At 44.2% G+C, this 19,907-nt stretch overlaps 1 protein-coding gene across 4 annotated transcripts in view; it reads right to left on the bottom strand.

Moving 5' to 3' along the window:
* Positions 1 to 7,815: 7,815 nt before the first annotated feature.
* LOC140484740 (protein transport protein Sec24A-like) overlaps positions 7,816 to 19,907 on the bottom strand; it is a 68,904-nt gene continuing 56,812 nt past the window's right edge. For all 4 annotated transcript variants that reach the window (XM_072583532.1, XM_072583536.1, XM_072583533.1 and 1 more), the window contains 2 exons: positions 17,530 to 17,633; positions 7,816 to 10,627 (listed from right to left, as the gene is read on the bottom strand). In XM_072583532.1, coding sequence (XP_072439633.1) covers positions 10,513 to 10,627; positions 17,530 to 17,633 — 219 coding nt within the window. In that variant the 3' untranslated portion in view covers positions 7,816 to 10,512. The remainder of the gene's footprint in view (positions 10,628 to 17,529; positions 17,634 to 19,907) is intronic.

Below are 19,907 nucleotides of genomic sequence, written 5' to 3'. Positions count from 1 at the left end.
CCAGGCAGCATCTTCCCAAAACATTGATCTGTCCACCTCCTGATGCTGAGTCAATGTTAGAGTGGTGCTGGAAATGCACAGCAGGTTAGGCAGCATCTGAGGAGCAGGAAAATCAACATTTCGGGCAGGAGCCCTTCAGCAGGAATCATCAGCATCTCATCTCCAGCATCACTTTCACCTCCTGATGCTGCCTGGCTTGCTGTGTTCTTCCCGCCTCCTATGCATTTCAGCATCTGTAATCCTCATTATCTACCGCTATCACATAGTTTGCCAATACACACTATATTTAGTCACTAACAGTCTCCATTAACAGCTATTCACCCTCCTAGCCAGATTGTTATCTACTCCTTTATCTATCCAACTGTTCTTCTCTCTCTTTGGGATGTATCCCCACCTATTGTGGACTCGTTGGGCAGTTAGGCCTGTTTCCATGCTGGAGGGAATCTAATGTAACCTATCATTCACTCCTTACCCCCTCACCCCATCCTATCTTCTGCATATAAACGAGCAACTTCTGTTTTTGTTTCTGATTTACAGCATCCATGATTCTTTCAGTTTTTAAACTGACATTTTCCTAGCTACCATCAGTTCTGGGAACGTATAACTGGACCTAAAACACTAACTCTGATTTTTCTTCACAGAAGCTACTAGAACTGTTGAGGCTTTCCATAAACTTCTGGTTTGGCCACATAAATGATCAGCTACCTTATACTCAAATCAGATTTTGGAGTTCCTGCTTTTGATTTGATTTATTGTAGTCAGGTGTATCTAAGTCCAGTGAAAAGCTTTGTTTTGTGAGCAGTACAGGTAGATCATAGCAAACCAGGACATAGAGGTACTTAGATAAAGCAAAACATACAGGTTACAACTGTACAGGAGGTGTGCAAAACAAGATTAATGTTATTTGAAATTAGAGAGTCCATTCTCGACTCAGTTAATTCAGCACTCCAATAACAGCAGAGAAAAAGCTGTTCTTGAAACTGTTGGTACTTGTGTTCAAGCTTCTGCATCTTCTGCCAAATGGAAGAGGTTACAAGGGAGCATTACGTGGTGGGAGGGGGTCTTTGATGACGTTAGCAGCCTTACCACTGCAATGAGACATCCAGATGGAGTCCATGGATGGAAGGCTGCTGTCTAAAACTCAAACTGTAGAGATTAAACAAGGTAAAAGATGGCAGACAAATAGGACCAGTTCAAGTATGGACAGGTTTGGATGATGGCTCTGTTTCTGTGCCATATGACTTGCTGAGTTCCTTCAGCAACTTTTTTATTTCTTTCTCATTTCCAGCATCTGTAGTTTTTTGGTTTATTTCAGTGGTGCCAGGGGAGGTAATGTAGTGGAAAAGCTGGTGTCAGGGGTGGGGGTAGTGGGGATGATGAAGTATAGGATGGGATCAGGGGTGATGGCGGTTCCATAGATGAACGTGTGTGGCCAAGAAAAGGTCATGGCAGGGGAGGGGCAGGGACACAGTGAAGAGGGCAGGAGAGGCAGGGTATTTATGAAGGGCACTGGGCAATAAGAATGGGGCGGGGAAAGGGAGGGTTAGGGATAGGGCCAAGGAGTCAGTGGGTTGGGTTGGGGTGGGGAGAGAGGGTAAGTAGGAAGGCACAGGGGAGGGATGGTGCAAGAGTATAAGTGGGTGTGAGCATAGAAAGGGGAGGGGGCCGGGATTAAAAAAATGGGGTCGAGGGAGGGGTAAGAACAAGGTTTAAAGTGGAGGGCAGGAGCCACGGGTAAGGAGTTGGGGTCAAGGGAGAGAAGAGTCCACAGGTAAACTGGAAGGGTCTTGAGAGGGGTGGGGCCAGGGGTGTGGATGGGGTCTATGGAAGGGTGAGGCCAGGGGGAGTGGGTGGGGTCTATGGAAGGGTGGGGCCAGGGGGTGGGTGGGGTCTATGGAAGGGTGGGGCCAGGGGCTGGGTGGGGTCTATGGAAGGGTGGGGCCAGGGGGTGGGGTCAGATGGCAGGAGGGCGGGGTCTTGAGAGGGGAGGAGCCAGAGGTGAAATGGGTGGGGTCTAGGGAGGGGTGGTGCCATGGTGGAAGTGTCTAGGGAGGGATGGGCCCATGAGGTGCTACGGGAAAGGGAGTAGACAAGCAGGAAGCTGGTAGAAGGGTTACACTTTTGATGCTTTTTTTTATATCAAAAATATACTTTATTCATAAAATGATTTGATGGTCTGTACATTGGATCATGCAATACATATGTCCACATTTACAAACACAGATTCGAATTTATCCTTGTCATTTACAATCCTGTGCATTTTTCAATCTTGTACATATACATATATTTGGCTGAGGCATCAGCAGAGCCCAAGAAAACGTCCACATGGGCCCCCTGTTCTTCTTTAGGCAGGCCGATCTTACACGGTGGTCTTTCCCCACCGCGCCTTGGTGGCAGCTGTCCCAAGCTTCAGCGCGTCCCTCAGCCCGTAGTCTTGGACCTTGGAATGTGCCAGTCTGCAACACTCGGTCGGGGTCAACTCCTTCAGCTGGAAGATCAACAGGTTTCGGACCGCCCAGAGAGCGTCCTTCACCAAGTTGATGATCCTCCAGGCGCAGTTAATGTTCGTCTCGGTGTGAGTCCCGGGGAACAGGCCGTAGAGCACGGAGTCCCGCGTCACGGCGCTGCTCGGGACGAACCTCGACAAGCACCACTGCATTCCTCTCCAGACTTCCTCTGCATAGGCACATTCCAGAAGGAGGTGTGTGACAGTCTCGTCCCCCCCGCAGCCACTTCGAGGGCAGCGTGCGGTGCGGCAGAGAGTCCGGGCGTGCATAAAGGATCTCACAGGCAGAGCCCTTCTCACCACCAGCCAAGCCACGTCTTTTATACTTTTGATGCTGCCAGGATTGCTCAGTTGTCCCAGCCTCCTGCCTGTCCACTTTGGACTCCAGCATCTGCAGCCTCTTGGTCTCCGACGGGAAAAGGGGTGGGCCACCTTGCAAGGGGCGTGGCATAGGCGAAGTGGGCGGGGTCCTGGTACCGCCGGCCTGACCCGTCCGATTGACAGCCAGTCCCAGCCAATCAGCCTGCACCTTCTCCACCAATCCCGTCCACATTGGAGGGGGGCGGACCGAGAGGGAAGACCAATCGTCGATGGGGGGAAGGCTATGATTGACATCACTCTGAGCCAATCAATGTCGCACAGATGAAACAATGGGAGCGTAGAAGCCAATCGGTTCGCGTACCTGGAGGCGACGGTCCAATCCCCGGGAAGCAAGGGGTGGGGCATCGACAGCAGTATTGTTTGCTACATTCCATTGATGTTTGCCACGTCCCCATTAGGATCAATGAATGATTCAGAACAGGAAAGGAACCACCACAACCATTGGCAAGGCAACCTTATTAGGCTTTCTATAAAACTGTGGGTGGAGTATAAATTCCTGTGGGATTATTGCTGAATAAATCTGAAATCAGATCTGTTAAAGGTCTTCATGCCCTTGCCATCTCCACCTAGAGCTTCCACTTCTTTTCAAAGGTCACCTCAGCCATCAGCACAATCCTATTTATTTGTTCTCTTTATAGAAAGTCGAGTGCAGATTGCTTCACAAGGAGATACCTTCCTTATTTCACGCCTCCCGTTCCTTTTATAAATACTCAATTCCATTATAAAATCATTTGATTTTGTTTCAATGGTGTATTTCCTACTGTGCAATGTCAGTGTTCCCCACATTTTGCTTCAGATGTCTAATGTTTGCTGGTTTTAGATTCCACCTGAAAGTTCAGTAACCAAAGGACACAGATTTCACATTGAAAGAGATTCTAAATGAGTCCAAAGAATTGTCAGAGGCACAGTGGTTGAATGACTTACTTCTGTGCTGTAATTTTCTATCTATTATAACTCATCTAGGCATATCAGATAACATATATAACTCCAGTAACTCATTGGCTCATAAACTACTACTATCAAGAGGTAGAAAAGACAATTGTGTTTCCATGAAGGGACTGTGTCATGAAACAACTGTTTCTTCATCCAGAGGCTGCGTTATTAGCATTGTTGTATAAGGAAATAAATTTGAACATGAGCCTTCTCGCTTAGAGGGAGAGGCACTACCATTGCACCCCTGAGTACACATTATATGCTGACAATTTTGACTTGGAAAGTTGAATTGGATGGTGCAATGTATAACATTCAACAACACAACCTTACATAATAAAACATCTCAAGACTTTTCACAGGTACATTATGGTCAAAGGAGGTTTTTTTTGAAGCAGCATCCTAAAGGAGAAGAGTCATAGAGTCATAGAGATGTACAGCATGGAAACAGACCCTTCAGTCCAACCCATCCATGCCAACCAGATATCCCAACCAATCTAGTCCCACCTGCCAGCACCCGGCCCATATCCCTCCAAACCTTTGAGATGTAGAGATTTAGGAAAGGATGCTTCATGTTTATGGAACTAGAAGACGCAAATTGGAGAAGTACGGATTTCTGTTGCACATTCAGAATAAAAGCTGACAACGTCATATTGCTATTTCCTGATCTACTTTTATTTCACTTTATAAATGTTGCATTGCTCTCTATGGATGTTCGATTGACAGCAGAAAATCCTTTTAAAAAATGAGATACTTCACCAATCCAATTCATCAGATAATGAGACATTCGATTCCAGCCACTCAATGGCACTGTGTTGCAACAGAGCATATGGTGTAACTGCAACTTATTCCCAAGCCAGAACTTCACATTTTCCCATTATGATGCCAACTTGAAGCTTGAAAATTCCTCAGTGAGAATTGTGAGATGAGGGGGCCTGTGGGAGGAAAGGTTATCTGTTCGACAGGGACCTGTTATAACTTGGTCAGAATTCCACTGCTGCCTCAGAACGTAGAATTTCCGTCTGTGTGGGATCCTGACTCCTACTCTGGGAAATTCTATTCTAGACAGTTATAACGATCAGAGAAATAAAAATTACAGTTAACAAACAATGTTATTGAGCTTTGATTACAGTGAATGAGAGTTTTGTAAAAACTGAACATTTACTGACTATCCCTTAACAGTCCAACATTCCAATCACACTTAGAAATGTCAAAGGTTTGCCTGAAAGTTGTGGATGTAGATTCAATCGATGCATTCAAGAAGGAATTAGATGATTACTTGGATAGAAGTAGTCTGCAGAGATATGAGGAAAAGGCAGGACACAAGGCAATGATGCTTGTTTGCAGAGCTGGTGCAGGCACAATGGATTGAACAGCAACCTTCTGCACTGAAACAATCTTGTGATTTTGTCCTGGATGTCCCACCCATTACATTTATTCTGTTATGTGTGTGTATGTGAAATAAATTATACCACCATGTGTTTTTGTAAAGCTTGGAATTGTTGTGTAAGGTAATGGTTCTGAACGAGTTAATATTTGAACAATTCTAAGCTCTGCCCCATTTAATAACAACACAAAACCTCTGGGTATGATGGCACAGTCCCCTCATGGAAACACAACTATCTAGTAAATGCAGAGGGTGGTACATGTATGGAATGAGCTGCCAGAGGAAGTGGCGGTGTCAGGTACAATTGCAACATTTAAGAGGCATTTGGATGGGTATATGAATAGGAAGGGTTTGGAGGGATATGGGCCGTGCTGGCAGGTGGGTCTAGATTGGGTTGGGATATCTGGTCAGCATGGACAGGTTGGACCAAAGGGTCTGTTTCCATGCTGCACATCTCTATGACTATGACTATACCTCTTGTTAGTAGTAGTTAATGAGCCAATCAGTTACTATAAGTGTATATATGATTAAAATGATTAAGATTAACCAAATTTTGTTATGAAAGACATGTGCCTCTTCGGCTGAGACTTATTCATGGTCCAACCTACACCACAAACTACTGAACAGCTCCTTAGATGACCACAGGAAGGAGAATTGGTGGCCACTTTGTTTTTCTTTGTTCTTGCTTGCAATGTGATCATCACTACATTTGTGGCCTTTGAACAGAGTGGCTCTCTATAAGGGTCAACCATGTTCCAGACCAGGTGAGGATGACAGATTTTCTTTCCTAAAGAACAGTGTTGATGGATTAGGATCTTTATGATAATTGAAAGTCGTTACACCAGACTATTAATTCCAAATATTTTTTGTACTGAATTCAAATTTCACCATCTGCTGCTGTGGCAATTGAACCCATCACTCTGGATTCCTGATGAAGGGATCATGCCAGAATCATCGATTCTCCTGCTCCTCGGATGCTGCCTGGCCTCGATTACTAGTCAGTGTCACTACCTTTCTGTCACTGTCTTCCCTAAAGGTTAAATATTAGTCAGAATCCAGGCATATACTTTTCCAGTTTTATTCCAACTGACATACCAATTCCAACCCCACTGACTGCATGTTCCCAATACAGAGACGCACATACATTATATATTATTGCAAAATGTATATGCCAATTCAAGTTCTCAACAAATTATTCCCTCATTAACATATAGGCCATCGTCTGTTTCCTAGTTCCATTTAGCCTCAGGCATCCTTGCGAGACCCTACTGCCTAATACCTCAGCATTCTACCCCAAACTCCCCAACCTCAAGTCACCAGTAGCATCAATGTGTTATACAACAGGAGTAACAAGTTAAAATGTGTGGTGCTGGAAAAGCACAGCCAGTCCGACAGCATCTTCCTGATGAAGAGCTTAATGCTCAAAACTTCGACTCTGCTGCTCCTCGGATGATGCCTGACCGGCTGTGCTTTTCCAGCACCACATTTTTTGACTCTGATCTCCAGCATCTGCAATCCTCACTTTCTCCTAGGAGTAACAAGTTACTCTATCTGGTTTCTAATTGCAGATTGAACCTATCAGAGACGTTTGATTTGGTCAGAACTCATTTGGAGAACTGCATTCTGTTCTGGATTCAGCAAAGATATACTGATCTTGGAAGGTACTTTAAAGATTAAATTATAAATTCTATATAAATTACAAATTGCACAGATTGATGATTCTTAAAATGAGGTCAGTGGAGTGGACCAGCTCTCTCACTTAGGAGCTGTGTAGCATTGACAAACATCAGAAATGACTGAACATTCTGATCAATTTAATGCTTCATCATCCAATACTTAATGAGCTCACCTGACCTCTCTTCAATGTTGCCACTATTGGTTAATCCAAAGGTTCCTCGATGTGCTACAGGACTACCCACAATTCCTGAAATTAGCTGCTCTTGGTCAGTGAAAAAATAACTTTCTTGAGAGCTTGCTTCCTAAAACGGCAATGGAACAGAGTCTATGAACATTTTCAGGTGGGGTGGATGGATTGCTGGTAATAAACAATTGTTGGCATGGGGGGTCAAGGTTATCGGGGATAGGCAGGAACATGAACTTCAGGTTGCAATCAGATCAGGCAAGAGCTTATTGATAGTGGAGCAGCTCTGAGGGTGATCAGCCACCATGATGTGAGCAGGGTATCCAGATTTGATGAAGCAATAACTATTTTAGTTCCTGTTTCAATGGACACTTATCACAACTCTGTCTGTACATATGCTACTATCACATGCAGCACTTGATCTAACCTATTCAGTTACCAAGAGTAGCATGCTTCCATCAGCGTGTCACGCTTCTAAAGGCCCCAGTTAAGATGGGAACCAAGACCTCACACGCTGAGTTACAGTGACAATGTAATTTATTTTTGTTGATTCATCGATGGGATTTCAGTGTCACTGACTGGGCCAGCATGTATTGCCTGTCCTGAAGAATCAACCACATTGTTGTGGTCTGGAGTCAGATGTAGGTCATCTCCGATACGCATGGCAGATTCCCTTCCCTGAGGAGCATTGGTGAACCAAATAAGTTGTAAAACACAAGAAAAAGCTATATGGCTGCAATTTGACTCAGTTTTATTTCAAGTTTCACCATCAGCATTGGAATTTGAAGCCACATTCGTCAAAGATTCTGAATCACAAATCCAATGGCATTATCATGTCATCACCTTCCTTATTAAAGATATACTGCATACTAACTGTGAGACATAAGAAAGTGGGGAGACTGAGTGGTATGCTACTGCTCCTGACCCAAACAATTGTTATGGAGATGATCATAAAAAGAAATTGATATTTCAATATATCTGGTTTTCTACAGCTAAAACTAACAAAAACACAAACACAAAATCTCAGCAGTTCTATCGAGTTAATGTTTCGGATATCCAGGTTATACCATACTTTCCTTGATTTAAGGGTCTGTCCCACATGGGCTATGCAGTCAATCGTTTATCAGATGTCGCAGCCAACCAGGTCCCATAAAGAGAAATACTGCAAGTGATCCCCATGTTTTTGTTAGTCAACAATTAAATCCCAGTCAGTATGGGTAACGTTGCTCACTGCTCACAATGTCAAGGACCCAGGTTCCAGTCCAGCCTCGGGCGACTATTTGTGTGGAGTTTGCACATTCTCCCCGCTTTCTGATGGATGCTCTGTTTCCTCCAACAGTCCAACGTGTAGGTTTGGTGGACTAGCCATGGTAAATATGCCCAGCCTCAGATATCCCCACCCTCAATAATGGAAGAGCGCAACACATTAGTGCAAAAGGTAGGGCTGCAGTATTCACAGCAATCTTCAGCCAGAAGTGCTGAGTAGATGATCCATCACAGTCTCTTTCAGCATCACAGATACTAGCCTTCAGCCAATTTGATTCAGTCCACGTGATATCAAGAAACAGTTGGAGGCAGTGGATGGGCCCTGACAACATTCTGCCATTAACACTGAAGACTTGTGCTCCACAACTTGCCACTCCCTTAGCAAGTACAATTACAACACTGGCATCTACCCAACAACGTGGGAAATTGCCAGGTATGTCGTCTAAACAAAAAGCAGGATAAACCCAACCCAGTCAATTACCGCGCCCTCACTAAAGTGATGGAAGAAATGATCAACAATGCAATCAAGCAGCATCTACTCAGTTTGGGTTATGCCGGGGCAGCTCCTGACCTCGTTACCTGGTTCAAACTTGGCCAAAAGAGCTGAATTCCAGAATTGAGATGACAGCGACAGCTCTTGACATCAAGGCTGAATTCGACTGAGTGTGGCACCAAGGCACCCTGGCAAAACTGGAATTAATGCGTATCAGGGGGCAAACTCTCCCCTGGTTGGAGTCATACCTGACACATAGGAAGGTGGTTGCGGTTGTTGGAGGTTGGTCATCTCAGCTCCAGGACATCTCTGAAGGAGTTACTCAGGGAAGTGTCTTGAGCTGCTTCATCGATGCTGAACAAAGAGACCTTGGAGTGCAGGTTCATAGCTCCTTGAAAGTGGACTCGCAGGTAGATAAGATAGTGAAGGAGGCGTTTGGTGTGCTTTCCCTTATTGGTCAGAGCACTAAGTATAGGAGTTGGGAGGTCATGTTGCAGCTGTACAGGACATTGGTTAGACCACTTTTGTAATATTGTGTGCAATTCTGGTCTCCTCCCTATCAGAAGGATATTGTGAAACTTGAAAGGGTTCAGAAAAGATTTAGAAGGATGTTGCTAGGGTTGGAGGATTTGAGCTACAGGCTGAGGCTGAACGGGCTGGGGCTGTTTTCCCTGGAGCGTTGGACCAGGGTTACCCAAAGTAAGGATGGAGGCATCCAGCTGAGAGTTTGGGATGGCAAGTCCTGAGGAGCCCCCACTGAGTTCTGACCAGCTGAGGTTCTAACAAACAGGCCCCTGCTCACACATGCTTGTGGACACCCCCTTCCCTACCCCCAACCAAAACTTTCATAAAACCTCTCACCTCATCACCAACATCCACCATTACACCAACACCCCTGCATTCTCCCAACTCATCGATTTCACCAAGAGCTCTTGACCAAAAAAAAACAGGGTCATCATGGGAAAAGTTTGGAAAGCACTGGACTAGACAGAGTGTGTGCCGACTGCTATGAGATGGAGGCTGTGCATGGTTTACTGCAGGCAGAATCTGCTCTACATCAAACAGCAGAGTCAATTTGACAGGAAAGACTAAAGAACATCAAATCAAACTGATTCTCCACATATTTTAGCGAAACAATCTACTTAATCAGAAATCATGACTGAAACTACAGCAGAGCATGCTGCTTAAAGAATGATTATTTCTTGAGAAAAGTGCAGTGAGTGGGCGAGAGCAATATAAACACAGAAAATGTATACATTCAATCCCAAATAAGCACATCAGTGCAGTCTCCAGAGACGATGACCTGATCATCAAAGCAGCCATAAACACACAGTTCAACTCATTCCGACTTTCCAGCAATTTCTTTGGACATGATGAACACAAGACTCATTCTGTTGCTGAGGAGGTGATGGGTTTGAAGATTTCACACTTGACCTGGTATTGTTCTCCGCACGAGGGTTGCAGTTTGGATGAGGAGCTAATTTGTCTTTCCAATTAACAGAAACTAAGGGACCTCTTGTGCGTACATTCCCAGCATTTTATTTCTGAACTTCCCTGGAGAGTGTAATTCCAACAGAATAAATGAAGAAGTACATCTTTTTTTTAAAAGGACCAATGCTACTTGAGGGGGCACTTTCCAACAGTCCTCTTTGACTTGTTTCCTGTGGTGGGAATTAGGGAAAAGCACATCACTTACACACCCGTTCCTTCAGATGGAGCAGAAACTCATAGTATGACATTGCTGTCTCAGTGCGATCATCGACCAGGCGCTTAATGAACACAGACCGTGAGGTACTGTCATCCCTAGAAAAGAAGAGAGATCAACAGAATCAATCAAGGCAGAAATTATATATTGTTGTTCCCCAGAGGATACTTGGGAATTTCTCACAGCCCCAGAACTTGACAATCATCATTTAGGAATACTTCTGAAACCATCTTGTGATAGTTTCCTACATTAAAGGCACTGCATAAATTACTCGGTAAAAACAATGACTGCAGATGCTGGAAACCAGATTCTGGATTAGTGGTGCTGGAAGAGCACAGCAGTTCAGGCAGCATCCGAGCTACTTGGATGCTGCCTGAACTGCTGTGCTCTTCCAGCACCACTAATCCAGAAACTGCATAAATTACCTTGAGTCTATTATGCCTGCACCTGCTCTGTACCACAATTATCCATTTAGCTCCATTGCTCCACTTTTCCCCATTGCCCCAGATTTCTTTTCTTTTCAAATGTTTATCAAGTCCCTTTTGAAAGTTACTGCTGGATCTACTATCATTGCCCTTTGTGCATTGCATAAGTCATAGAGTCATAGAGATGTACAGCATGGAAACAGACCCTTCGGTCCAACCTATCCATGCTGACCAGACATCCCAACCCAACCTAGTCCCACCTGCCAGCACCCGGCCCATATCCTTCAAACCCTTCCTATTCATATACCCATCCAAATGCCTCTTGAATGTTGCAATTGTACCAGCCTCCACCACATCCTCTGGCAGCTCATTCCATACACGTACCACCCTCTGCTTGAAAAAGTTGCCCCTTAGGTCTCTTTTATATCTTTCCCCTCTCACCTTAAACCTGTGCCCTCTAGTTTTGGACTCCCCGATCCCAGGGAAAAGACCTTGTCTATTTACCCTATCCATGCCCCTCATAACTTTGTAAACCTCTATAAGGTCACCCCTCAGCCTCCGATGCTCCAGGGAAAACAGCCCCAGCCTGTTCAGCCTCTCTCTGTTGCTCAAATCCTCCAACCCTGGCAACATCCTTGTAAATCTTTTCTGAACCCTTTCAAGTTTCACAACATCTTTCCAATAAGAAGGAGACAAGAATTGCACACAATATTCCAACAGTGGCCTAACCAACAGTGGTCATGTACAGCTGCAACATGACCTCCCAACTCCTGTACTCAATACTCTGATCAATAAAGGATAGCATACCAAATGCCGTCTTCACTATCCTATCTACCTGCTACTCCACTTTCAAGGAGCTATGAACCTGCACTCCAAGGTCTCTTTGTTCAGCAACACTCCCTAGGACCTTACCATTAAGTGTATAAGTCCTGCTAAGATTTGCTTTCCCAAAATGCAGCACCTCGCATTTATCTGAATTAAACTCCATCTGCCACTTCTCAGCCCATTGGCCCATCTGGTCCAGATCCTGTTGTAATCTGAGGTAACCCTCTTCGCTGTCCACTACACCTTCAATTTTGGTGTCATCTGCAAATTTACAAACTGTACCTCTCATGCTCGCATCCAAATCATTTATGTAAATGACAAAAAGTAGAGGACCCCAGCACCGATCCTTGTGGCATTCCACTGGTCACAGGCCTCCAGTCTGAAAAACAACCCTCCACCACCACCCTCTGTCTTCTACCTTTGAGCCAGTTCTGTATCCAAATGGCTAGTTCTCCCTGTATTCCATGAGATCTAACCTTGCTAATCAGTCTCCCATGGGGGACCTTGTCGAACACCTTACTGAAGTCCATATAGATCACATCTACTGCTCTATCCTCCTTAATTCTCTTTGTTACTTCTTCAAAAAACTCAATCAAGTTTGTGAGACATGATTTCCTATGCACAAAGCCATGTTAACTATCCCTAATCAGTCCTTGCCTTTCCAAATACATGTACATCCTTTCCCCCAGGATTCCCTCCAACAACTTGCCCACCACTGACGTCAGACTCACTGGTCTATAGTTCCCTGGCTTGTCTTTACCACCCTTTTTAAACAGTGACACCACATTTGCCAACCTGCAGTCTTCCGGCACCTCACCTGTGACTATCGATGATACAAATATCTCAGCAAGAGGCCCAGCAATCACTTCTCTAGCTTCCCACAGAGTTCTAGGGTACACCTGATCGGGTCCTGGGGATTTATCCACCTTTAACCATTTCACGTCATCCAGCACTTCCTCCTCTGTAATCTGGACATCTTGCAAGATGTCACCATCTATTTCTCTACAGTCTATATACAGTCTTTTGTCCTTAATATATTTGTAAAACCCCTTTGGATTCTCCTTAATTTTATTTGCCAAAGCTATCTCATGTCCCCGTTTTGCCCTCCTGATTTCTTAATACTCTTCCGTTATACTCTTCTAAGGATTCACTCGATCTATCCTGTCTAAACCTGACATATGCTTCCTTCTTTTTCTTAACCAAACCCTCAATTTCTTTAGTCATCCAACATTCCCTATACCTACCAGCCTTCCCTTTCACCCTGACAGGAATATACTTTCTCTGGATTCTTGTTATCTCATTTCTGAAGGCTTCCCATTTCCCAGCCGTCCCTTTACCTGCGAACATCTGCCTCCAATCAGCTTTCAAAAGTTCTTGCCTAATACCGTCAAAATTGGCCTTTCTCCAATTTAGAACTCCAACTTTTAGATCTGGTCTATCCTTTTCCATCACGATTTTAAAATTAATAGAATTATGGTCATTGGCCCCAAAGTGCTCCCCCACTCACACCTCAGTCACCTGCCCTGCCTTATTTCCCAAGAGTAGGTCAAGTTTTGCACCTTCTCTAGTAGGTACATCCACATACTGAATCAGAAAATTGTCTTGTACGCACTTAAGAGATTCCTCTCCATCTAAACCCTTAATGCTATGGCAGTCCCAGTCGATGTTTGAAAAGTTAAAATCCCCTACCATAACTACCCTATTATTCTTACAGATAGCTGAGATCTCCTTACAAGTTTGTTTCTCAGTTTCTCTCTGACTATTAGGGGGGTATAATACAATCCCAATAAGGTGATCATCCCTTTCTTATTTCTCAGTTCCACCCAAATAACTTCCCTGGATGTAATTCCGGGAATATCCTCCCTCAGCATTCCCCCTCCTCTCTTGCCTCCCTTTCTATCCTTCCTGTAGCATTTGTATCCTGGAACATTAAGCTGCCAGTCCTGCCCATCCCTGAGCCATGTTTCTGTAATTGCTATGATATCCCAGTCCCATGTTCCTAACCATGCCCCAAGTTCATTTGCCTTCCCTGTTAGGCCCCATGCATTGAAATAAATGCAGTTTAATTTATTAGTCCAACCTTGTCCCTGCCTTATCTGACTGTTTGACTCACTTCTGTTCTCAGCTGTACCCATCTCAAATTGATCTCTTTCCTCACTATCTCCCTGGGTCCCACCCCTTCCCCCCCCACCCCTCCCCCGACCCCACCTTACTAGTTTAAATCCTCCCAAGCAGTCCGAGCAAATTTCCCTGCCAGTATATTAGTCCCCTTCCAATTTAGGTGCAATCTGTCCTTCTTGTACAGGTCACTTCTACCCCAAAAGAGATTCCAATGATCCAGAAATGTGAATCCTTCTCCCATACACCAGCTCCTCAGCCATCCATTCATCTGCTCTATCCTCCTATTCCTGCCCTCACTAGCTCATAGCACCGGGAGTAATCCAGATATTACTACCCTTGAGGACCTCCTTTTTAAATTTCTGCCTAACTCTCTGTAATCTCCCTTCAGAATCTCAATCTTTTCCCTTCCTGTATCGTTGGTTCCAATGTGGACAATGACCTCTTGCTGGCCCCTCTCCCCCGCGAGAACTTTCTGCACCCTCTCTGAGACATCCTTGATCCTGGCACCAGGGAAACAACACACTGTTCTGTTTTTTCTCTGCTGGCAACAGGAACATCTGTCTGTACCTCAGACTACAGAATCCCCTAACACAACTGATCTCTTCCAAGCTGACATACCCCTCATTGCATTAGAGCCAGTCTCAATACCAGAAACTTGGCTGTTCGTGCTACGTTCCCCTGAAAATCCATCACCCCCTATATTTTCCAAAACAGCATACCTGTTTGAAATGGGCATATCCATAAAAGACTCCTGCTCTAGGTGCCGACCTCTCTTACCCTTCCTGGAGTTAACCCATCTATGTGACTTTATCTGAGAATTGTCCCCCTTCCTATAATTGTCCCCCATCACATACTGTTGCTGTTTCAAATTCCTCATCGCTTCTATCTGTCTCTCCAACCGATCCACTCGATCTGATAAGATTCGCATCCAACAGTATTTATGGCAGATACAATCCACAGTAACCCTTAAACTCTCTTTAAACTCTCACATCTGACAAGAAGTACATCTCACTGCAAAGCCCATTTTTGCTCCTTCACAATCTACAGATCCAGAAAATAACACTGTCTTATTCCTCTCCAACACATTGCCCCAGGTTAAATTAAGAGCTATAGCTTATATTTTAAGTTTAATCAAGAGTCTTGTATTAAAAAAATGTCTTCTGCTAATTACCTTAAACCTGCATGCCCTGGTTACTCAACCATCCAGTTCATTACACTGTGAATGGCAGACAAGATTTTGAAAACCCCCATAGAATCCCTACAGTGTGGAAACAGGCCATTCGGACCAACAAATCTACATCAACCCTCTGAAGAACATCCGACCTACACCCATCCACCTACCCTATACCTGAATTTCCTATGGCTAACCACCTAGCCTACATATCCCTAGACACAACGGGTAATTTAGCACGGCCAATCCACCAATCCTGCGCATCTGTACTGTGGGAGGAAACCAGAGCACCCGGAGGAAACCCACACAGACATGGACAAAATGTGCAAACTCCACACAGACCACACACCTGAGGGTGGAATCAAACCCAGGTCCCTGGCACTGTGAGGCAGCAGTGCTAACCACTGAGCCACCATGCTCTATGATATCTTGATATGGCCTCTCCTAGGGAGTATAATCCCAGCATTTGCACATACATAACTCGAATTCACAGCACAGAAGCACACAAGGTGCAAGGAGGTGGTGGTACCTTGGTAATGTCATGGACTAGTTAATCCATAGACACAGGTGAATGTTCTGGTGATGTGGATACAAATCCCACCATGGCAGATAGTAAAATATGGAATTAAAAGAAATTAGCCTCATGGCAATGATGTAACCAATAATAATTGTTGTAAGCACCCAACAGGTTTACTAACTAGCCTTTGGGGAAGCCTTTGGGACCTGTTTACCTGGTCTGGCCTATATGTGACTCCAGGCGAAAGTGAGGACTGCAGATGCTGGAGATCAGAGTCAGGATTAGATTTTTCCTGCTCCTGGGATGCTGCCTGGCCTGCTGTGCTTTTCCAGCACCACTCTAATCTTGACTATATGTGACTCCAGACCCACAACATTACAGAAAATATGGAGGGCGATTGGATTGAGGGCGATTTTGCAGTTTGGATCAGAAATTGGCTAGCTGTAAGAAGGCAGAGGGTGGTGGTTGATGGAAAATGTTCATCCTGGAGTTTAGTTACTAGTGGTGTACTGCAAGGATCTGTTTTGGGTCCACTGCTGTTTGTTATTTTTTTTAAATGCCCTGGATGAAGGCGTAGAAGGATGGGTTAGTAAATTTGCGGATGATACTAAAGTCAGTGAGTTGTGCACAGTGTGGAAGGATGTTGCAGATTACAGAGGGACATAGATAAGCTGCAGCGCTGGGCTGAGAGGTGGCAAATGAAGTTTAATGCAGAAAAGTGTAAAGTGATTCACTCTGGAAGGAGTAACAAGTATGCAGAGTACTGGGCTAATGGTAGGATTATTGGTAGTGTAGATGAGCAGAGAGACCTCGGTGTCCATGTACATAGATCCCTGGAAGTTGCCACCCAGGTTGATGGAGTTGTTAACAAGGCATATGGTGTGTTAGCTTTTCATAGTAGAGGAATTGAGTTCCAGAGCCATGAGGTCATGCTGCAGCTGTACAAAACTCTGGTGTGGCGGCACCTAGAGTATTGTGTACAGTTCTGGTTGCCGCATTATAGGAAGGATGTGGAAGCTTTGGAAAGGGTTCAGAGGAGATTTACCAGGGTCTTACCAGGTATGGAGGGAAGGTCTTATGGGGAAAGGCTGAGGGACTTGAGGCTGTTTTCCTTAGAGAGAAAAAGGTTAAGAAGTGACTGAATAGAGGCATACAAGACAATCAGAGGGTTAGATAGGGTGGACAGGGAGAGCCACTTTCCTTGGATGGTGATGGCTAGCACGAGGGGATATAGCTTCAAACTGAGGGGTGATAGATATAGGACAGATGTCAGACTTAGGTTCTTTACTCAGAGACTAAGAAGGACATGGAACACCCTGCCTCTAACAGTGGTAGACTTGCCAACTTTATGAGCATTTAAATGGTCATTGGATAAACAAATGGGTGAAAATGGGATAGTATAGGTTAGATGGGCTTCAGATTGGTTTCACAGGTCAGCACAACACCAAGGGCCAAAGGGGCTGTACTGCACTGAAATATTCTATGTTCAAATACAGTTAAAATTGAGCTTTGAGAACAATTGTATCTTGTGGGTATTTACAGAACCCATCCACCTAGCCTATCCTCGTAAACCTGAATTGCCTATGGTTAACCCACCTAGCCACCTAGTTTGAGGGTAATTAGGGAGGGATAATGAATGCTGGTTTCACCAGCAACACCCAAATCACATAAATGAGTAAAGGGAAAATAAGGACAGGGGGTTATTCCTAAACCAACGCTGAAAAAACACAATCAAATCAAACCGAATGTGGCAGGGATGTGGGGAGCAGCAGTGAGAGGAACTGGAAAGCAATTGGCACTTGAACAGAGGTTTCCCTGCTCAAAGCTAATTGCACCAAGAGCCAGTCTCATACAAACAGAAGATCAAACAAATGTGAAAGAAGTGTAGCCAATCCTTTTTCAAATGCAATTAAATGAGGTTCTGTGAAATCTTGCACTCACTTGATGATGAAGCAAGGTGCATGATAAAGTCTCTCCTTCCTTAAGGATCCCAGGAATGCCTGGATGAGTTTTGAAGCAGGATTCTGCAGAATGGGAAGTGAGGTCTGTAACACAACAAATATTAACACTTACACTTGTTTAGGATTCTGCAGCGTTCATCATACACACACAAAGACCCTAAGATTTCCTTTGACATGCTTCTCGAAAGTGTTCCAAACTCCCATCTGGCAAAGACATGGCAATGGAGCAAAGACCATCGGTACACCAAAAACAAACGCACCGTAATGTTACACAATACAGAGTGAAATATAATAGACACTGGGGAGGAAGAAAGTAAGAGCGAGAGACAGAAGACCTACAGCAATATTGTTGACTCAACTGCCCTCGGGGCAATTAGGGGATGGGAAATAAATGCTAGTTTAGCTCGTGATGTCTATTTCCTCTGACTGAATATATAAATAGATTTGGGCTCCAGCTGGAATAATGGGTGCTGTTTATAGTAAAGCCGCAGAGTCCATGCAGTCTGTTGGAAAGTGGAGGAAACCCCTGGGCTGAGGGGAGGGATCGAGCATGAGGTATAAGAAATAGAAACTGTACTCACTGCAGCAAAGGCAATCTCGCAAAACTGTTCAAATTTTGAAATGTTTGGAAACAGTAAATAGAGAATGATTATTTGTAGAGTCATAATGTACAGAAATGGACCAACTCGTCCATGCCAACCAAGTTTCCAAAACTTAACTACTCCCATTTGTCCACGTTTGCCCATATCCCTCTAAACCCAACCCTCTGTTAAACCTAAAACCATGCACTCAAGGAAAACATTAATAGCATAAGATTGTAGCAAGCTTTTTTAAAACAAATGATACACACTTCCATGTATAGAAATCCATCATCTTGTACTCGCCAATTGCAGATGGTAAAATCAAACCTAATTGCTTGCATGATTATTTCCAATGCTGTCACTGCACCTCAAGTAGTTCACACTGTTATTTGAACAGATTTGAATTTGGGGATGTAAATCTGGAAGGGGATTTCAATAGTTAGGTTTTTTTTTACAGTGTAGATGCAATGGGCTGAAGGGCCTTTTTTGGAGCTGGAGACGTCTAGAATTCCAAGTGAAGCATGATAGGAGGAGGCTTGAATCTTAATTTCATATTAAGATGTGAAATAAATTACCACAAGCAGCTGCTCAGCCAAGAAAGTCACAACATTTAAGAGGCAGTTAGATCTTATGATGGAAAATATTAAAGGACAGAAAGAGCACTTAACTAGCTTTACTATTAAATGCCTTTCTCATATTCGCCTCAACTACTCCATGCACTAATAAGTTCTATACTGTAACCACTCTCCACATAAGAAAGTCTCGGACTGAAATCCCGTTGGATTTATGAGTGACTATTTTATATTTAACAGTACCTACTTTTGGATTCTTCTGCAAGTGAAAATGTATTTTCCATGTATACTCTATCGGTGGCTCAGTAATTACAGTGGCTCACAGCACCAAGGACCCAGGTTCAATTCCAGCCTCAGGCGACTGTCTATCTGGAGTTTACACATTTTCCCCGTGTCTGTGTTGGTTCCCTCTGGGTGCTTCAGTTTCCTCCCACAGCCCAAAGATGTGTGGGTTAGGTGGATTGGCCACACTGAATTATTCATAGTGTCCAGGGATGTTCAGGCTAGGTAGGTTAGTCTGGGAAATGCAGAGTTAGGATAGTGGAGTGGGTCTGGGTGGGATGTTCTCTAAAGGGTTGGCATGGACTTGATGGGCTGAATGGTCTGCTTCCATACTGTAGGGATTCTATTGAGCCCCCATCACAATGTTAAATACGTGAGCCACAAAAGGTTAGTGTACATGCACAGAAAGTAATTAGGGAAGTTAACAGGATGTTACTGCTTATAGCAGGGGAACTGAATGCAAATGTATGGAAGTTTTTTGCTTCAGTTATACAGAACACTGGTGTGAGACTGCATCTGGAGTACAACACACTGTTGGCTTCTATCTTCAAACGACAGACGTAAGTGCATCAGAAGTAGATCAGCAAAGGTTTACCAGGAATGGCAGGTTATCTTATGAGGACAGGTTGGACAGACTAGGCCTTGAGTTTAGAAAAATAAAAGGTGTCTTGATTTGAAATATGCAAAGATCCTGACATGGTTACTGTGGAGAGGATGTTTCTACTCGTGGGAGAGTCTAGAACTAGGGGTCACTGCTAAACAATTTAAGGGGTTGCCCGCTTTAGACAGAGATAATGAGAAAAGTTTTATCTGAGAGTTGTGAGTCTTTGGAACTGTCTTCCTCAAAAGGCGGTGAAAGCAAAGTCTTTGCACATTTTTCAGGTGGAAGTAGATTGATTTTTGATAAGTAAAAGGGTTGACAG

Source organism: Chiloscyllium punctatum, chromosome 13, assembly GCF_047496795.1.
Source record: "Chiloscyllium punctatum isolate Juve2018m chromosome 13, sChiPun1.3, whole genome shotgun sequence".
Lineage (NCBI taxonomy): Eukaryota > Metazoa > Chordata > Chondrichthyes > Orectolobiformes > Hemiscylliidae > Chiloscyllium > Chiloscyllium punctatum.
Note: the sequence above shows the minus strand (reverse complement) of the source record. Positions and strands in the feature narration are given on the sequence as shown.